This window comes from Equus przewalskii, chromosome 17, assembly GCF_037783145.1.
Source record: "Equus przewalskii isolate Varuska chromosome 17, EquPr2, whole genome shotgun sequence".
NCBI lineage: Eukaryota > Metazoa > Chordata > Mammalia > Perissodactyla > Equidae > Equus > Equus przewalskii.
This window is the reverse complement of record NC_091847.1, coordinates 42,040,068-42,058,340: the sequence shown is the minus strand read 5'-3', so window position 1 is coordinate 42,058,340 and position 18,273 is coordinate 42,040,068. Positions and strand designations below refer to the sequence as shown.

General features: G+C 36.1%; 1 protein-coding gene and 1 pseudogene across 2 annotated transcripts; one reads left to right on the top strand and one right to left on the bottom strand.

The window, feature by feature from the left end:
• The first annotated feature begins 2,112 nt into the window (after positions 1–2,112).
• GCG (glucagon) lies at positions 2,113–11,308 on the top strand. Of its 2 annotated transcripts, XM_070581375.1 has the most exons (6): positions 2,113–2,268; positions 5,250–5,350; positions 6,794–6,955; positions 8,561–8,698; positions 10,043–10,186; positions 10,819–11,308. In XM_070581375.1, exons 2-6 carry the CDS (start codon positions 5,259–5,261, stop codon positions 10,823–10,825), a joined length of 543 nt encoding a protein of 180 aa, XP_070437476.1. In that variant the 5' UTR covers positions 2,113–2,268; positions 5,250–5,258; the 3' UTR covers positions 10,826–11,308. The 2 variants fall into 2 exon arrangements, with proteins under 2 accessions (XP_070437476.1, XP_070437477.1); XM_070581376.1 differs by lacking the exon at positions 10,819–11,308 and having other exon boundaries at positions 10,043–10,190.
• On the bottom strand, positions 11,145–18,028 carry LOC103554427 (securin-like; annotated as a pseudogene).
• Positions 18,029–18,273: the final 245 nt, after the last annotated feature.

Here is an 18,273-nt window from a genome sequence, read left to right as displayed (position 1 = left end):
CAATATACTTACAAGGATTGAGGCGAGGGAGAAAAACAATTTGATCACATGTTAAACTAATCCACTCTTTCAAACCATTGCCGTATTTGAGTTAATCCAGACGACCCTGAGGGATGCCACCGTTCTCTGCTCTTTCACGCCCTCTGCTGATAGCGCTAAAAAGCAGTCCAAGGTCAAAATACCAGTTAGCACCACGAAGGAAGTGAAGAAAGAGATGGGCGTTTTATACAGTCATGCTTCTCAAACTTCAATATGCATATGAATTGCCTGGGAATCTTGGTAAAATGTAGATTCTTATTCAGTAAATCTGAGCTTGGGCCTGAGATTCTGCATTTCTAGCAAGCTCTGAGGTGATGTTGGTCCTTGGACCACACTTTGAATAAAAAGGCTTTAATCACCAGCACAAAAACCCTTCCTGAGGTCTCCCAGTTTCACATAGAACTGATCTGTATGGCCTTTAAGTAGCGCTATATCCAACAGTGGGTCCAATCCACCAGTGAACAATTTAAGTTCACTGGGAATGTTTCTCCTGCTGCCTCAATGATTTACTTCTGTACAAGATATCAGCTTCTTCATGCAGTTGATGATATTAGAATGTTGGACTTTTGTTAGGACATATTGTGATGATTTTGTCATATGGGATCAGATTTTTATTTTAGAAGAGTCATTTAGCCAAACCTCTGATTTTACAAATCAGGAAGCTGTGGCAGAAAGGGAGAATGTGACTTAACTGCAGTCACACAGCTTGTTGATAGCAGCCAGACTAAAAGCTAGTTACACTGACACTGTTCTCACACTGTATGTCCAGATTATATCTTATTTTTCTCTTTCTTTAAAGTGACCTATAGATCATTAAAGTCCCAACTGGCAGGTCACAAAGCTCAAGAAATATGACAGTATGCATCTCATCTCAACACTTTTCCTCACATCTCATTCTTTTGTAATTAGTGTCCAGGTCTCTCATCAGTAGAGTTAGCCTTTAAATATCTATTAGAAGGAAAAAGAAATACTAGAACCTGTCTTATTAGCCTCACCTATCTTGGATGTTTAATCCTCATTTTGCTTTCTCATTTCTGCCTGAATCCAATTTACTACAAAGGATACATTAAATCTTAATTGATATTCTTTAAAATTCCCCACCAAAATAATACAAATTAATTCCATATAGAGGTGATGAGAAGATTGTTAATACATATGTGTTGATTTATTATCTGGGTAGACAAAAGAATGAATTGATTATATTCAGATTAAATTCATCATAACTAAATAGTGATGAAAATAATAAAAAAATTTTCACATATTGAGGTATATGGGGAAGCCATTCTGGTTTAAACCTGATTCGACCTAAACTTATTTTTCCCAGAGCAGCCTGACTTATAGCCTGTCAATCATGCACTGTGCATCTGCTTTAAACATTAAACATCATCCCAAAGTAAAGGATGCGCTCTTTCAAGATAGGAATGGATGCCTCCCCTCTTCTAACATCAATATCAGTACTCTTTCGAAGAGAAGTTTTTCTTCTCAGAAACCAGGGCCAGGTCTACCTAGTGTGTATGTGCTAAACTTCAGTAGACTAGCTCCTTGTGACTTTGAGAAAAAAATATATCCCTGTCATGCTTCATGTATGTTCTTTGCTCTGAAATGGTATGTAATCATGCCACAAATCGTGCTTCTCCGAAACGTTTTCTCCCTTTGTGGAGACTGCCTTCCCAGCTCAAGTAAAATTCACTGTATCTCTCTTATCTATAGAATGGTTATTGGTTATTTGCATGGACAATAGCAAACAGAAGGACTCATAAGACACTCAAACGAAGCCAGGCTGAAAAAGGGGTTAGTCATGGACTATGTTATTTCAAGTTCATTCGTCTTCAATATCAAAATTCATTTTAGAAGACTTACGTAATTTTCATGCCTGACTGAGAGTGAAAGGTGATTTTTCAAACTGCCCTTTCCATTCCCAACAAAAAAAGGCATGAGAGTAAATAAAAAGTTTCCTGCTCTCTGAGGTCTCACCCAACATAAGCGTAGAATGCAGATGAGCAAAGTGAGTAGGCGAGTGAAATCGTTTGTAACAAAAACCCATTATTTACAGATGAGAAATTTATATTGTCAGCATAATATCTGTGAGGCTAAACAACGCTGGGGAGTATATAAAAGCAGTGCACTTTGCTGCAGAAGTAGAGAGCTCAGGAGACAGCACATCCAAAGTTCTGAAAGGAGGGCGCGCTCTCTCTCCACCTGCTCTGCTCCACATCACAGTGTCAGAAGGTAAGACTAAAACTGAGTGACTGTAAGATGGCAAATCCGGTTTGGGGCACAGTTAAGTATTTTTATGGGGACAAAGTATTGTGAATTAAAGTACTCTTTCACCTGATACTCTATTACTAATAATACATGGGGTATAATTGAGATGAAAAAGTGGTATAAAATGCATTTACATATACTTTAACATAGTGATGCTGCAAAGAGAATTGAAGAACTAATTCAATGCGAACATACAAAACAGAAAGAAAAAAGCTTCAAATCAATGCACTTGTTACAAGACTTAACTGTTATGAGAACTGCATTTTAAAAATAAGTGGTAAGATTTTGAAAAATAAATATTTTTCCCTGGATTTGATAAATGTGTATACTACTTTGAACAGAAGACACCTTTCAAACTTAGCAGCAATGTGTCCATTAGAGAGGCTATAACAGCAATTGCTCCTTCTCGAATAAAACTTATGGTTTTCCAAAAGAAGAGAATCAACATCATCTTTCAAATATTCAAATTCCTGACGTCTGTCAAAAACTCAAAGTGCATGAAATTGGTTCTTTGTAAATAAGACATAGCCTATTTCTTACAGAGAACAATATCGACTATTGGGAATTCTTTGGATGGAACTGAGTAAACTGCAGATTAATAATTATTTACTATGTATTGCGGACCAGTAGTAATAAACAAAATATCTAAATGTTCACATTCTGAAATGACATTTTAGTAAATCTCTTTAGAAAAAAAATCAGATGTTCTAAAGTTAAAGTACCTCTTTAAGCTCTTAAGGATAAAGAACAATTTTACAAGATTCTCAGTGGAGTAAATGATTAAAGTGGTGTGTCTTTCCCACACATACCAATGACCTAAGAGAGGAAATTAGCTAACCAGTTTAAAAAGTATTTATGTGGCCTATAACATCAATATATATAAGGATATAATATAATGTCACTTTGCCTAGGTCTAAGATTAATCTTTCTGAAAGACTTTTTAAACAGGGAATACTACTGTTACTATATTTTCCTTTTAAATTGGAGTGGACCTGTGTGGTTCTTATGAAACTACAGATTCTCTCCTTAAGCTACCTAAAAGAGATGAGGAGTAACTGGAAATTCTTCTCCTATTGAATGAGATTTGGATACTATAATAACATAAATATTTGCTTTCTCAGTAGTGGTATTCAAACAACTAGCCTTATTCCTAAATTTTTCACAATTCTGTAGACTTTCGCAAAATGAATAAAAGAAACTTTAAAAGTTAGTTCCTTCTTTCAGTAGAACTCATCTTACTGCCTGTAGAGGACTTTGAGTACTCCCTTCTGTATTGCTTCTCCTTCCATCGGCTCCAACAGTGGCAGAATACCACCTGCTCTACAGCTGCCTACGTAGAACATCGTAGAAGATACTGCAAAATCCTTTAGGGATCTGGCATTGAAGGAATTATTTAGGACTAAATTGGCTTTCCAACAGTGGTGTAATCCCAAAAAGAAATGCTTGCTTTAATTTTTTTAAATTCCTGAAAGGATGACTTTATAATTAAGAATTATAATCATAAGACAGTACCTACATGTAAGGCAAGGTTTCCAAAGTTTGCTGTCTAGATAAACTGAAGAATACAAAAACGCCAAATTATTAATTTAATGTTGATGAATGAAGAAGGATGAATATGTAATTCCCATTGTGTTACTTTGATTGACCACTTAATCTAAAAGGACTCGCTACTTCAAAGAAAAAAAATACCACTGCAGGTATTACAGTCTCCAAGTTTTAGTGCCAAAATAGATAATAAATATGGCTAGGATGTTAAAGAAAAGATTGATAGTTTAAAATGATAATATTTGTAAAATCTTTGTTTCAAACCAAATGCTATTTGCTAAAAATACTCGTTCAAATTATTTGTGGATAAGCATAATCAAACTTGGATTGAAATCCTTACTTCTCAAAGTAAACACAGTCATATTTGAAAGTAGCAAAGAGAAGCCTGTGACAAGTACTGGACTTGAGGTTTCCATTCAGAAAGTAGAGGAGCTTGCCCTGTGGGGACATTCTGCCCCACAGTCGTGTTGGTGGCCGCCCCATCCACACTACGTCATCATGTCTTTGGCATCCTATGGCTTCCTGGGGCATCTGCTTGTGAGACGAGGACAAGCAACCAGGTGTATCCCACAACCAGGTCTAGGATGTCACTAGCAGTGAATGACATGTCCTGGACTAAGTCCAATTATAAGACAACCTGGGGACTTCCAAGACTTCAGAAGCAAGCATTAATTTTCTTTATGACAGCGATCTCTTAGTTTCTTGGTTGTGATTGTTCAAGTTGCCAGAAGCATTAGTTCTTGTTGCAAATTGCTTGTCTTTAAAACGATTTTTTTCCTTTAATTTAGAACAGGTCAAAGCACCCTAAAATACCTCAAATCTGTTGGCCGCTTTATAATTACAAAGTCTAGACCAAGTTACACTATTTAAAATATAAATGAATAATACATCTGAACCGACAGCTGGTATGCCAAGTTGTAGCCTGAGGCTGCTTTAAGATGGTTGAAATGCAGTATAATGTAAATGCTTGGAAGTGAAGGACTATTAATTGAAAGCCAGACTGATAGTGAAGGGGGTGGCATTATGGATAAGGTGCCATTCAGACTAACCATATGTAGCATATCATCTACAGTGGATATTTTAAATGTTTATCATGGACATTTTTAATTTCAAGTCTGGAAATGAGCCTTCTAATCATTAACAGAAGTGTCCTACACTAATGAAAAAGCTTAATGGTGGTACACATCTTTTGTATCCTTTTTTGACACAAAAAAAATCTGGAAAAAAATCTACTATTTAATATTAAGCTGGAAATATAATCAGAATAAAATTGATGACTAGCTTTTTATTTCTATTTTTAATATTTACTTTGTCAAAATTGAACTAATTCAGCCCAACATTTTAAACATGGTTGCCTGTCTCCCCCTACCCCACTTCCCCTTGACTCTGTGTTCCAACAGGCAGCAAAAATGAAAAGCATCTACTTTGTGGCCGGACTGTTTGTAATGCTGGTACAAAGCAGCTGGCAACGTTCGCTGCAGGACACAGAGGAGACATCCAGGTACTAAATCTTTAGATTTGAACTAACATAGCACAATGGTTAGAATACAGCCTGTGAAAATGATGTTTAGTGAGTAGGTCTTAGCAATGTAGAATAAGTATTCTGCACAGTTTTCAAATGTTTAAAGTGTCATTGAGATAAAGGCTTTTCGGGACTATAGATCAGAGTATGTTGTTTCACAACCAAAGGGGTGGGCAATGTGGAAAAATGTGTTACATGGGAAATTGTAGCTCTTTGAAATCTTCAGCTGATCCTATCTATCCATTCATTACTCGCACACTGCATAGTAGATTATTTTAATTATTCACACCAACTTTTCCTTTTGTTATTCCTTTTAAAAAGTAACATTATTTCTCACTAATTGTAAAAGTCATACATGTTCATGATAAAAAATATATGAAGAATTTTATGTGTACTGTATATATATCTGAGATCATTATGCAGCTTTGGATTATGCTTTTGCTCTTAGCATTGTGTTAACTTTTTCCCATGTAATTAAAAATATCTATTAAGCGTATAATGTATTTCATTTCGCCAATGTACAGCATTTATTTAGCTATTCCTCCTCTGTTGAACACTTGAGTTCTTCAAATTTTCCCGCAGGCAACGCTGCAAATAACGTTTTCCCTACATTTCTTACTATTTTCTGAGGATAGATTTCTAGGAGCAGAATTACTGTGTCAAAGGGTTTGAATGAGTTTAAATCCTTTATAACATCTTGCCAACTTGCTTTCCAGAAAAGTCATACACATGCACACTCCCATCAGCGATATAGAAATACTCTTCTCACACGATCCTCCCTGGTATTTAATCTTTGCTAATCTCACAGGAAAAAATACTATCTCATTTCTATTTATGAGTATTAATCATATTGAAGATTTCCCCTTATTTACTATGGGAACCAACTCTTGATTGCTAGCATGTGGGTTATTCACTAAACAATTTCAAATGACCAAGTGTGCTTTCTCTTGTCCTTTGAACTTTTAATTGTCCCTCTTCCACCATTAGTTACCATACAGCAGGTAGTTGAGTTACTTTTTTATATTAATATATGTGAAGCAGAATTGGGAACATAAATTTGCTGCCCAAAAAAATGATGTGGGATTCTTCACTCTTTTAAAATATTCCAGTTATTGCTCTCTTCTGTCATTATTAGCATAATCACGAGTAGATGTATTAGTTGAAAAAGATTTGTTTAATCTTTTTTCAGAAAAAAAGAAGCCAGTTGAAAAATCTGTCACTAGAATTCAGAATCAGACTGTATTCAGCTCTAATAAAGCTATGGGATTCCCATAGCTAGCTAAGGTCTCTCTGAACCAATGGAAATACTCAAGGCACCTGCCTTCCAGCTTCATGTGGTCCTATATTTTGTAGAGAAGATGCTCCTCAAGTGAATCTACTCTTGAGGAGAGATTTAGTTGCACCAATCACTCTTCCTCGTAGATCGTTCCCAGCTCCCCAGACAGACCCACTCAGTGATCCGGATCAGATGAATGAAGATAAGCGCCATTCTCAGGGCACGTTCACCAGTGACTACAGCAAGTATCTGGACTCCAGGCGTGCCCAGGATTTCGTGCAGTGGTTGATGAACACCAAGAGGAACAAGTAAGAGTCTGAACCTGGTCCAAAATTTGCACACAAATATGCCTGAAACTTCTCCTGACTTTCTTAATTTATCATGCTCATCAAATAGTGCCCATAAGCTGTTTCAATTTTGATGATTTTTAAGGTCTATAATACTATCCTTTGTATTATGCCTTTGACTTCCCACCTCCCACCCCTCCAAACTCCTTACCCACCTTTCAGTGGGACATAGACTTTAAATTATTTTCCCAACTGTGGTCTTAGAAGTATTTACTCTCTTGCCTATTTTCCTTTAAAATTGGAAGCTGACTTTTGTGGATCTAATTTCTGACCAAAAGATAAGAGCAAATTCAACATTCTCCTGTAGGGTTCAAACTATGACTGTGATCACATTCAAAGTGTGATCTCTAGCCAAGTTAATCATGGTAAGGAATGGAAACAGATGCAGTCTTTTTCTTGTAGAATACAATCCAAGATACACATTTAAAATTACAGCCTAGCTGCGCAGCATAAAGAGAGAAGAAGGCAAATAAGAACACAATCCTATCATAAGGCATACATTTTAATGTTGGATTTTCTTTGACAGTGTTGGGTTTTTTGCTGCATCTAGGCTACTGGAGGAAATCATCCACAAGGGTTTAAGAGAGATGGTGGAATTTTACAATTTCTTTGGAGAGTGGCCCACAAGGGGGAGTTATGCATACAAAGTAGCTGAAGGAATCTAAAAATCAGGAAAAGGGCATAGATTTATCTTCATAGAATGGAGAAGGGAGAGGGAGAGCATGAGAACACAAGCCAGCAGGAGGAATAGGAGAGACAGAGTGGTTGACCAAAAGTTTTTAGAGTGAAGGGTACAACTGCAGAGAAGACAGCAATCACGGTCAGAGCAGACACTGGGAGGAGTCCCTGTTAAGGACTACAGATGGGGCCACTGGTAAAACGTGAGAAATCACAAATTTGAAAAAATGAAAACTGTCCTCATTTCTAGAAAGGGAATGCCACAACTTGGTAAACTAATGTTAAACAATCCTCGCTCTCGGACGGTTTCTGCTGTGTGTTTAAGATGAAACCTTCCAAGGGTAATGTATGCCAGGAAGACTGAGGGGAGCTGGCCAATCACCTCCACAGAGCCTTCTGCCCATACTTGAGTTGATATGGGGTCATCTTCTTAGCTTTCCTCATTGCTAGCCCATCACACGTTTCCTTAAATCTTGTATCAAGTGGTCCTTGTGATAACATTTTGAGACTGTCCTTTGCTTTCTCTTGAATCAATTAACTAACTGTGATCCCATACATACTAATAACAAAGAGCTGCTTTGTTTGCAAGTAGCATTGCATAGAAGATAGCCCACATATATTGAGACAGCATAAATGCAGCTTTAATAATCAATGGCACAGACAAGCAGGGGAGGTGAAAACGGGTGTGCTGGGTAGACATTTAACCTCCCTTAATTGTTATTAGCCCTCTCCCATCAACCTTCAATCCAGATAATTAATGTAGCTTCTCCCAAATCTCCCTAAGCCCCTTCTACATAGAATCCTGAACCCAAAGCTGCCACTGCTTATAGGTGAGAACCATATTGCTGAAGAGACAGATCTTCAATTTAACTTTCACATTTCCTTCAGGAATAACATTGCCAAACGTCATGATGAATTTGAGAGACATGCTGAAGGGACCTTTACCAGTGATGTAAGTTCTTATTTGGAAGGCCAAGCTGCCAAGGAATTCATTGCTTGGCTGGTGAAAGGCCGAGGAAGGCGAGAGTAAGTCTGTACATTCCTATTTAACATTTTTTTTTCTGCTTTATGCTGAAAACTTAGACTACAGTTATCTATATATGGATCTGGATTACAGAAGCAATTAGTATAGTCTCACAAAGTAAGGAAATAAGTCCCATTGGTGGGAGACAGTCTACAAAAGTCTAGTCTGACTTATCTTTGGTGGCAAGTATTAATAATAGAGTCAAACAGGTTACACTTTTATCCCCCATTATAGCTGTGTTATAATCAGGCTACTAATTTGTCGATCCAGGACACTTTTGAGAATAAATAGCATGCTTTTGACAAGTACACCAAGACAACAAGCTTAAACTAGGGCTGTCCTAGGAAAACTAGGGATAAGGAAAAATAAATAAATAATGCTGAAAACTTAAAGTTTGACTTTACGTATGGGATCAACATATATTTATGTGTTAGTAAGTATTCAGGTGAAAATATGACGAAGACTGAAAGGAACTGAACTTAAGATGGTTAATGAAATCACACTCAAAATACAGATATGTGGAAACATCCATACATTTAACAACATATCCGTTTTTTTGTGGGACTGTCATATAGATAGCCATTAAGTTATTGCATTTGAAAATGAGGCTAAGACTTCTAGGTACTTTCTTGAATCTTGCCACAGCCAAACAGAACCTTGAACCATCTCATTTTCTCGTGATCATTTTGACTGACATTTGAATTGTGAGAAGCAGAAAATTCATGTTCAACTCTAATTTTTTAAGTGAGGTTTAAAACAATCTTACTGAGACTTAAAGAGATCTCAAGACAAGAGGGAACTAGTATTATTGCTGATTTTTAAAACATTAACAAATTTACAAAATCAACAGTAAAATAGTCACACGAGAATATTTATAACGTTTGAAAGAAATACCAAAAATTCTGTTAATTAAATGGATCAAAGAGAAAATCTATTATAGGCTAAGGTTTAATCCCTTAATACTGCACTTTGCAAGACTGTTCTGATAATCACTAGTTTTACAGGATGTAATACATTTTTCTGAATTATAAACAAATTAATAGTCTCAAAAACTTCTGTGTTGCAAATATTCGAAAATCTTTGAAGCAGCTAGAATATTGAAAAGGGCATGAAGTTATACAGCTTGGTTTCAGATCCCAGTTCTGCTCTTTATTTTCTCCATAATTTCCTTTCCAATATGCACCAGTTCGTACAGGTTTCTATCAGGCTTTTCATAATAGACCCTCTGTAAATAGGAACTTATCGTTTTCTCAATGACCCTCACACATATTACCAGTGATGGGCAATCAATAAGCATTTATTGAAAACATCTAACCCAATACTGCTGTCACCCCTCTTTTTCTCAGTTTCCCAGAAGAAGTCACCATCGTTGAAGAACTCCGCCGCAGACATGCCGATGGTTCCTTCTCTGATGAGATGAACACAGTTCTTGATAATCTTGCCACCCGGGACTTTATAAACTGGTTGCTTCAGACCAAAATTACTGACAGGTGACTGCATTTTAGTTCATTTTGAAAACCATCAAAACTTTTATCAATATTATCATACTGCTACAGGTTGTTCCCAATGTGAGGGAGAGTATGTAATCGAGACTATGAATCATTTGAGTACATTATTATGTTTCTTTTTGATCATTACGGTTTTATCCATTCGCCCATTTATTCCAAAAACATTTCCTGAGTGTTAACAAGGGACGAGACATCAGGAACACAGACATGAATAAAACAGAGATGTTAAGTCATTCTCATATTAATGCCACATTACAAATTGCCAAATATGTTGACATTTTAGCACAAAGTACAATACCAGGATACATGGTATCATACTTAATGTAATAGGCATAGTAGTAAAAATCTAAACACCAAAAATTAACCACTTATCTTGATTGGTTGTAATTGCTTTTTATAATTATTCATACGCTTTAAATTTCTTGATAGGGGAACTTTAGGATAAGCCGTCTTTAAATGCAAATATTTGACAAGTCCACAAGACTAAGGGATTTATAACACGAAAAGATTGATAAACAACTTTTATCAATAAATATTTGAAATATTTCCCAGATAGGTTAACTACAGTATCTGCAAATTATAGCTATGTTAAATCGCTGTCTTTTTATTTCTAGGAAGTAAGTATGTCACTATTGAAGATCATCTTCACAACATCACCTGCCAGCCACGTGGGATGTTTGAAATTTTCAGTTCTGTAAATTTTAAGAGGCATATTCTGAAGCCATATTGCTTTACATGCCAATAAATAAGTTTTCCTTTAATGTTGTGTAGCCAAATACTGTAAATTGAATAAACCATTGTCAAAATATTGCTAAAATATCAGCTTTAAAATCTGAAAATGCAGAATTCTCTTATTTTCTTCTTATTTTGGATGAAGTACCTTAACCTGCTTAACTTGGCAATGAAATTGTTTTTCTATGATACAATTTGTATATATAAATTATTCCAATCACAACATATCTGTCTTATAATAATAGATATGGAAGGACTGGCAGCCACAGTGGTGAAATGGGAAAGAGAAATTTCTTCTTAAAACTTTTATCATAAAAATGCTTAGCTTTCAATGTATCAAAGATAGACCTAAATAAAATTTTCAAGCTTCTTTACCATTGTCTATTTTCTCTCTTCTTCATGCCCCAACTCCTTCCAAACACCCCTTCTTCCCAAACTGGTAGCCCAGAAGCCAAATCTTGTGTCCAGACCTGGCTTCCTGTTTTGAACGGCTGCACAATGCTTTAACATTTTGAGCCAATATTGAAAAATCAAGGTATTTTATAGAAATACATTGATTTCTGGCTTCTCTTTAAAAAGTAGGCCATCAGGCAATATTAGATCCACCAAACAAATATTTTCTGGAGCTGGGTACCAGCTGCCTCCTTCTGAAGGGTCATATGATCTTTAGCTCACTATTGTGCGCCCTACACATGTGCACAGGCGCACACAACACACATCTATGCATGCTCACACACTCACACCTACATAATATACACATGTATGCTCTTTCCCTTGGTCCACTCTATTTATACATCTCCCTTCCCTGGCCCCCATAAGCACTTAAGTTTGTCTATAATACCCTGTACTCTTCTCTCCCTGTCCTGCAGTGTCCAGTAAGTTGGGCCTGTCCAGGGCTGATTGCCATGGTGGAGAGTTTTCTTTGCTGTAGACAGCATTGCCAACTCTCTTTCTCTCTCTCTCTCTCTCTTTTTTTTTTTTCCCCAAAGATTGGCACCTGGGCTAACAACTGTTGCCAATCTTTTTTTTTTTTCTGCTTTTATCTCCCCCAACCCCCCGTACACAGTTGTATATCTTAGTTGCACGTCCTTCTCGTTGTGGGATATGGGACGCCACCTCAACGTGGCCTGACGAGCGGTGCCATGTCCGCGCTCAGGATCCGAACCCTGGGCCGCCGCAGCGGAGCGCGTGAACTTAACCACTGGGCCACGGAGCCGGCCCCTCTCTGTCTCTTTTTTTATTGAGATAAAATAAACATAACATTTTGTAAGTTTAAGAGGTACAATGTGTTGATCTGAAACGTTTATATATTGCAATGCGATTCCCTTTAGCTAATATGTCTATCACATCACATAGTTATCATTTCTTTTTTGTAGTCAGATCATTTAAGATCTAGTCTCAGTAATTTTGAAGGATATAATACAGTATTCTGGACTATAATCACTCTGCTGGGCATTAGATCTCCAGAACTTACTCATCTTCTAGTTGCAAGTTTGTACCCTTTAACAACATCTCCCCAACTCCCCCTGCCCCCCAGGCCCTGGGCGGGATTTTCTTCTTTCTTATGACTCAATAATATTCCATTGTATATTTGTTTATTTGCGTGTGAGTGTTACACACATATGTGTGTGATGTATATATAGCATCTTCTTTATCCATTCATCTTTTGGTGGACACTGAGGTTGTTTCCATGTCTTGGCTATTGTGAATAATGCTGCAATGTTTAAACATGGGAGTGCAGATATCTTTTCGATATCCTGTTTTCATCTCCCTTGGATCTATACTCAGAAGTGGGATTGATGGACCATATTGTATTTATAATTTTAATTATTTGAAGAACCTCCATACTGTTTTCGATATTGGTTGTAACAATTTACGTTCTCACCGACAGAGCACAAGGGTTTCCTTTTCTCCACATTTTTGCCAACACTTGTTTTCTCTTGTTTTGATGATAGCCATTCAAACAGGAGGGAGGTGATATCTCATTGTGGTTTCAATTTTCATTTCCCTGATGATTAGTAATGTTGAGCATTTTTTCATATCGCTGTTGGTCATTTGGATGTCTTCTTTGGAAAAACACCTATTCAGTTCCTCTGCCCATTTTTAACAAGATTGTTTTGTTGTTGTTGTTATTGATTTGTATGCCTTCTTTACATATATTAGATATTAACCCCTTATTTAATATATGGTTTGCAAATATTTTCTCCTCTTTCTTAGGTTGCCTTTTCATTTAGTTGATTAGGAGTTTTTTTTGCTGTGCAGAAGCTTTTTAGTTTGATATGATCCTGCCTGTTGACTTTTGCTTTTATTGCTTGTGCTTTTGGTGTCATATCCAAAAAAATCATTGCTGAGACAAATGTCAAAGAGCTGCTTCTCTATCTTCTCTATCTTTTCTTTGGGGAGTTTTATGGTTTGAGGTCTTATGTTTAAGTCTTTAATCCATTTCAAGTTAATTTTTGCGAGTGGTGTAAAATAGGGATCCAATTTCATTTTTCTGCTTATGCTCATCCAGTTTTCCCAACACCATTTGTTAAGGAGACTATCCTTTTCCCATTGAGTGCTCTTGGCTCCCTTGTAAAATATTATTTGACCATAAGTGTAGGGGTTTATTTCTGAGATCTATTCTGTTGTAGTGGTCTATGTGTCTATTTTTATGCCAGTACCACACTGATTCAATTACTACAGCTTTGTAGTATAGTTTGAAATCAGGAAGCGTAACATCTCTGGCTTTGTTGTCAGGATTGCTCTAGCTATGTGGAGTCTTTTGTGGTTCCATACAAATTTCGAGATTGTCTTTTCTATTTCTGTGAAAAATGCCATGGGAATTTTGATAGGAATTGCGTTGAATCTATAGATGACTTTGGGTAGTATGCATATTTTAACAATATTAATTCTTCTGAACCATGAACATGAGATATCTTTACATTTGTTTATGTCTTCAATTTCTTGCATCAAAGTCTCATGGTTTTCATTATACAGATCTTTCACTTCCTTAGCTAAATTTATTCCTAAGTATTTTATTGTTTTTGATGCTGTCGTAAATGGAATGGTTTTCTTTGTTTGTTTTTTTTTTCAAATATTTTGCTGTTACTATATGGAAATGCAACTGATTTCTGTGTGTTGATTTTATATCCTGCCACTTTACTGAATACCTTTATTAGTTCCAACAGTTTTTTGGTTGAGTCTTTAGGATTTTATATATATAAGATTATATAATCTGAAAATAACGATAATTTTACCTTTTCTTTTCCAACTTGGATGACTTTTATTTCCTTTTCTTGACTAACTGCTCTAGCTAAGACTTCCAGTACTACGTTGAATAAGAGTGGTAAGAGTAGGCACCCATGTCTTGCTCCTGATCTTAGAGGAAAAGCTGTCAATCTTTCACCATTGAGTCTGATGTTAGTTGTGGCTTTGTTGTATGCAGTCTTTATTATGTTGAGGTATTTTCCTTATATACCCAATTTGTTGAGAGTTTTCTTTTATCATAAAAGAATGTATTTTGTCAAATGTTTTTTCTACATCTAGTGAGGTGATCATATGATTTTTGTATTTCATTCTATTAATATGATGTGTCACATTTATTGATCTGCATATGTTAAATTATCCTCGCATCCCAGGGATAAATCCCACTTGGTCATGGTGTATGATCCTTTTAATATGTTGTTGAGTTTGGTTTGCTAGTATTTTGTTAAGAATATTTGTATCTATATTCATCAGGGATATTGGTCTGAAGTTTTCTTTTCTTGTTGTGTCCTTATCTGGCTTTAGTATCAGGTAAAGCTGGCCTTTTAAAACAAGTTTGGGAGTATTACCTCTCCCTCAATTTTTGGGAAGAATTTGAGAAAGATTGGTGTTAATTCTTCTTTAAATGTTTCGTAGAATTCACCAGCGAAGCCATTGGGTTTCATTGTGTTGGAAGGTTTTTGATTGCTGATTCAGTCTCCTTACGTGTCATTGATCTGTTCAGATTTTCTACTTCATGATTAGTCTTGGCAAGTTCCATGTTTCTAGGAATTTATCCATTTATTCCGGTTATCCAATTTGTTGGCACATAATTGTTCACAGTAGTCTCATGACCCTGTGTATTTTTGTGATATCAGTTGTAATGTCTCTTTTTTCTAATTTTATTTATTTGAGTCTTCTCTCTCTTTTTCTTAGTCTATCTAAGGTTTTGTCAATTTTGGTTATCTTTTCAGAAAAACAGCTCTTAGATTTGTTATTTTTTCTATTGTTTTTCTATTCTCTGCTTCATTTATTTCTCCTCTGATCTTCATTATTTTGTTTCTTCTGCCAACTTTGATCTTAGTTTGTTCTTGTTTTTCTAGTTCCTCCTTGAGTTGTAAAGTTAGGTTGTTTGTTTGAAATCTTTCAGTTTTCGCAATATATGCATTTATCACTTTAAGTTTTCCTATAATAACTGCTTTTTTTAATTTCCATTTTGATTTCTTCTTTGAACTATTGGTTGGTCAGGAATGTGTTGTTTAGTTTCCACATGCTTGCAAATTTTCCAGCTTTCCTCTTTTTGTCAATTTATAGTTTCATACCATTCTGGCTGGAAAAGATAGTTGATGCAATTTCAGTCTCATCAAATTTTCTAGGACTTATTTTGCGGCCTATCATATGACCTATTCTGGAGAATGGTTCTATGTGCACTTGAGAAAAATGTGTATTTTGCTGCTGTTGGATGCAATGTTCTATAAATGCCTGTTAGATCCATTTAGTCTAATATATGGTTCAAGTCTACTATTTCCTTGTTGATTTTCTGTCTGGATGATCTATCCATTGCTGAAAGTGGGATATTGAAGTCTCCTACTATTATTGTTTTGTTGTCTGTTTCTCCCTTCAGATATGTTAGTATTCACTTAATATATTTAGGTGCTCTCAGGTTGAGGGCATATATATTTATGATTGTTATATCTTCTTGATGAATTGACCCCTTTATCATTATATAATGACCTTTTTTGTCTCTTGTTACCATTTTTAGCTTCAAGTTTATTTTATCTAATATAAGTATAGTTACCCCTGCTTTCTTTTGGTTTCCACTTGCATGGAATATTTTTCCATCCCTTCACTTTGAGCCTATATGTGTCCTTAAAGCTGAAGTGAGTCTCTTGAAAGTAGCATATAGTTGTCTTTTTTTTTAAATCCATCTAGCCACTCCTTGTCTTTTTATTAATGAGTTCAATTTATTTACATTTAGAGTAATTATTGATATGTAAGGACTTACTAATGCCATCTTATTAATTGCTTTCTGGCTGTTTTGTAGTTCAGTTGTTTATTTTTTCCTCTGTTTCTGCTTACTTTTGACAATTTTTTATTTTTCTTTTTTTTTCTGTTAAGAAAAAGAATTGCTTTATTAATCTGACAACATACACACACCAACTATAGAGTACTAAGAAACTTAAATATCTAAGTCATAGCAAATAGGTGTCAATTCAACACCCAGAGTCAATAGAATACCTGAAAGAGACTGCAACAGAGTAGACTCCCATAACGAAGAGGGCATCTTCAGAGGTGAAGGGGAGCCCAAGCGTAACAGCTTTTCAAGTTCCCTCTCTTCAGTGAGGATCATAAGAGGCACTCCATTCAAGGGGAAGTGTGCAATCTGATGTTTTCAGGTAGGTCGAAACTATCAAAGTCTAGAGGATTAAAGGGAAAGAATTTTTCTATTTCTGTCATCTGAAGCAGGAACAGTTTTTTGCTTCAACCGTCTTCTCAGTCATCTTTTTGGCAGAGAAGTTTGTCTGTTTCTGTATGAGGGATCTATTATTTTTTATTGACTTTTCTATAGCTCTGATGGCAGTTCCCAAAGGCTTTCTAGCAGCTTTAGGTAAGGCTGGTGGAGCATCATTTTGCCAACATGTAGCGTTGAAACCTGAGATCTCCCATCTAAGACTTTGACTGAAGTCTTAGATCCCAGTTTCAGCCCATCCCCAGGAGTCACATGGGTGCCTTGTTCTCCATTTTCCTTAACAAAGATAAGAGTAGCCAAGACTTAGCCTCTTTTTCTGCTCTGATTGCTCTTTCTGATTTTCTGCTCTGATTCCCTTTTCATCTTTTGTGAACTGACTCTAGGTGTCTGCTTTGTGGTTGCCATGAGGCTTACATAAAACATCTTAGACGTAAAACAGTTCATTTTAATCGGATAGCAACTTAACTTCAATAACATACAAAAACTCCACCCTTTTACTCCCTCCCTTTTGTATTTTTGATCTCACAATTTGCCTCTTTTATACTGTGTATTTGTTAAAAAATTATACCAGCTTTTTTACTTTTCCTTTAAGCTTTATATTATAGTTACGTGGTTAACACACTGTCCTGTTACAGAATTAGGGTTTTCTAAATTTGACTGTATATTTACCTTTCCAGTGCATTTAGTTACTTTCATATATTTTCATGTTACTAATTAGCATCTTTTCATTTAAGCCTGAAGAACTTCTTTCAGCATTTCTTGAGAGGCAGGTCTAGCAGTGATTAACTCCCTCAGCTTTTGTTTTTTGGGGAAAGTCTTTATTTCTCTTTTTGTGTGCATGTGAGGAAGATTAGCCCTGAGCAATGCTTGCCGCCAATCCTCCTCTTTTTGCTGAGGAAGACAAGCCCTGAGCTAACAGCTGTGCCCATCTTCCTCTATTTTATATGTGGGATTCTTGCCACAGCATGACTTGATAAGTGGTGCATAGATCTGTGCCTGGGAGCCAAACCTATGAACCCTGGGCCACTGAAGCAGAGCACATGAACTCAACAACTACACCACCAGACCAGCACCTTTATTTCTCTTTTATATCTCTATTTCTCTTTCATATCTGGTGAAATCTGAAATCTGAGATCTGATATATGATATTTCTCTCTCATATCTCTTTCATAACTTTGCCAAATAGAGTATTCTTGGCTGGCAATTTTTTCTTTCAGCACTTTGAATATGTCATTCCACTCTGTCCTGGTCTGTAGGATTTCTGCTGAGAAATCTGCTGATAGCCAAGGGGGATTTCTTTGTAAGTTACAATCTTTTTTTCTCTTGCTGCTTTTAGGATTCTCTCTTTCTCTTTCATTTTTGACAGTTCCATTACAATGTGTCTTGGAGAGAGTCATTTTGCACTGAAATGATAGGAAAATCTATTAGCTTTGTGAACTTGGATGTCCAAGTCTCTGCCTAGGTTTGGGAAGCTCTCAGCTATTATTCCTCTACATAAACATTCTGCTCTCTTCTCCCTCTCTTCCCCTTCCGTAACTCCAATTATTTTAATATTTGTACTTTTTATGATGTCTTATAAACCTCCTAGGCTTTATTTGCTCTTTCCTTTTTTCTTTGTCCTCCTCTGATTGGGTTATTTCAA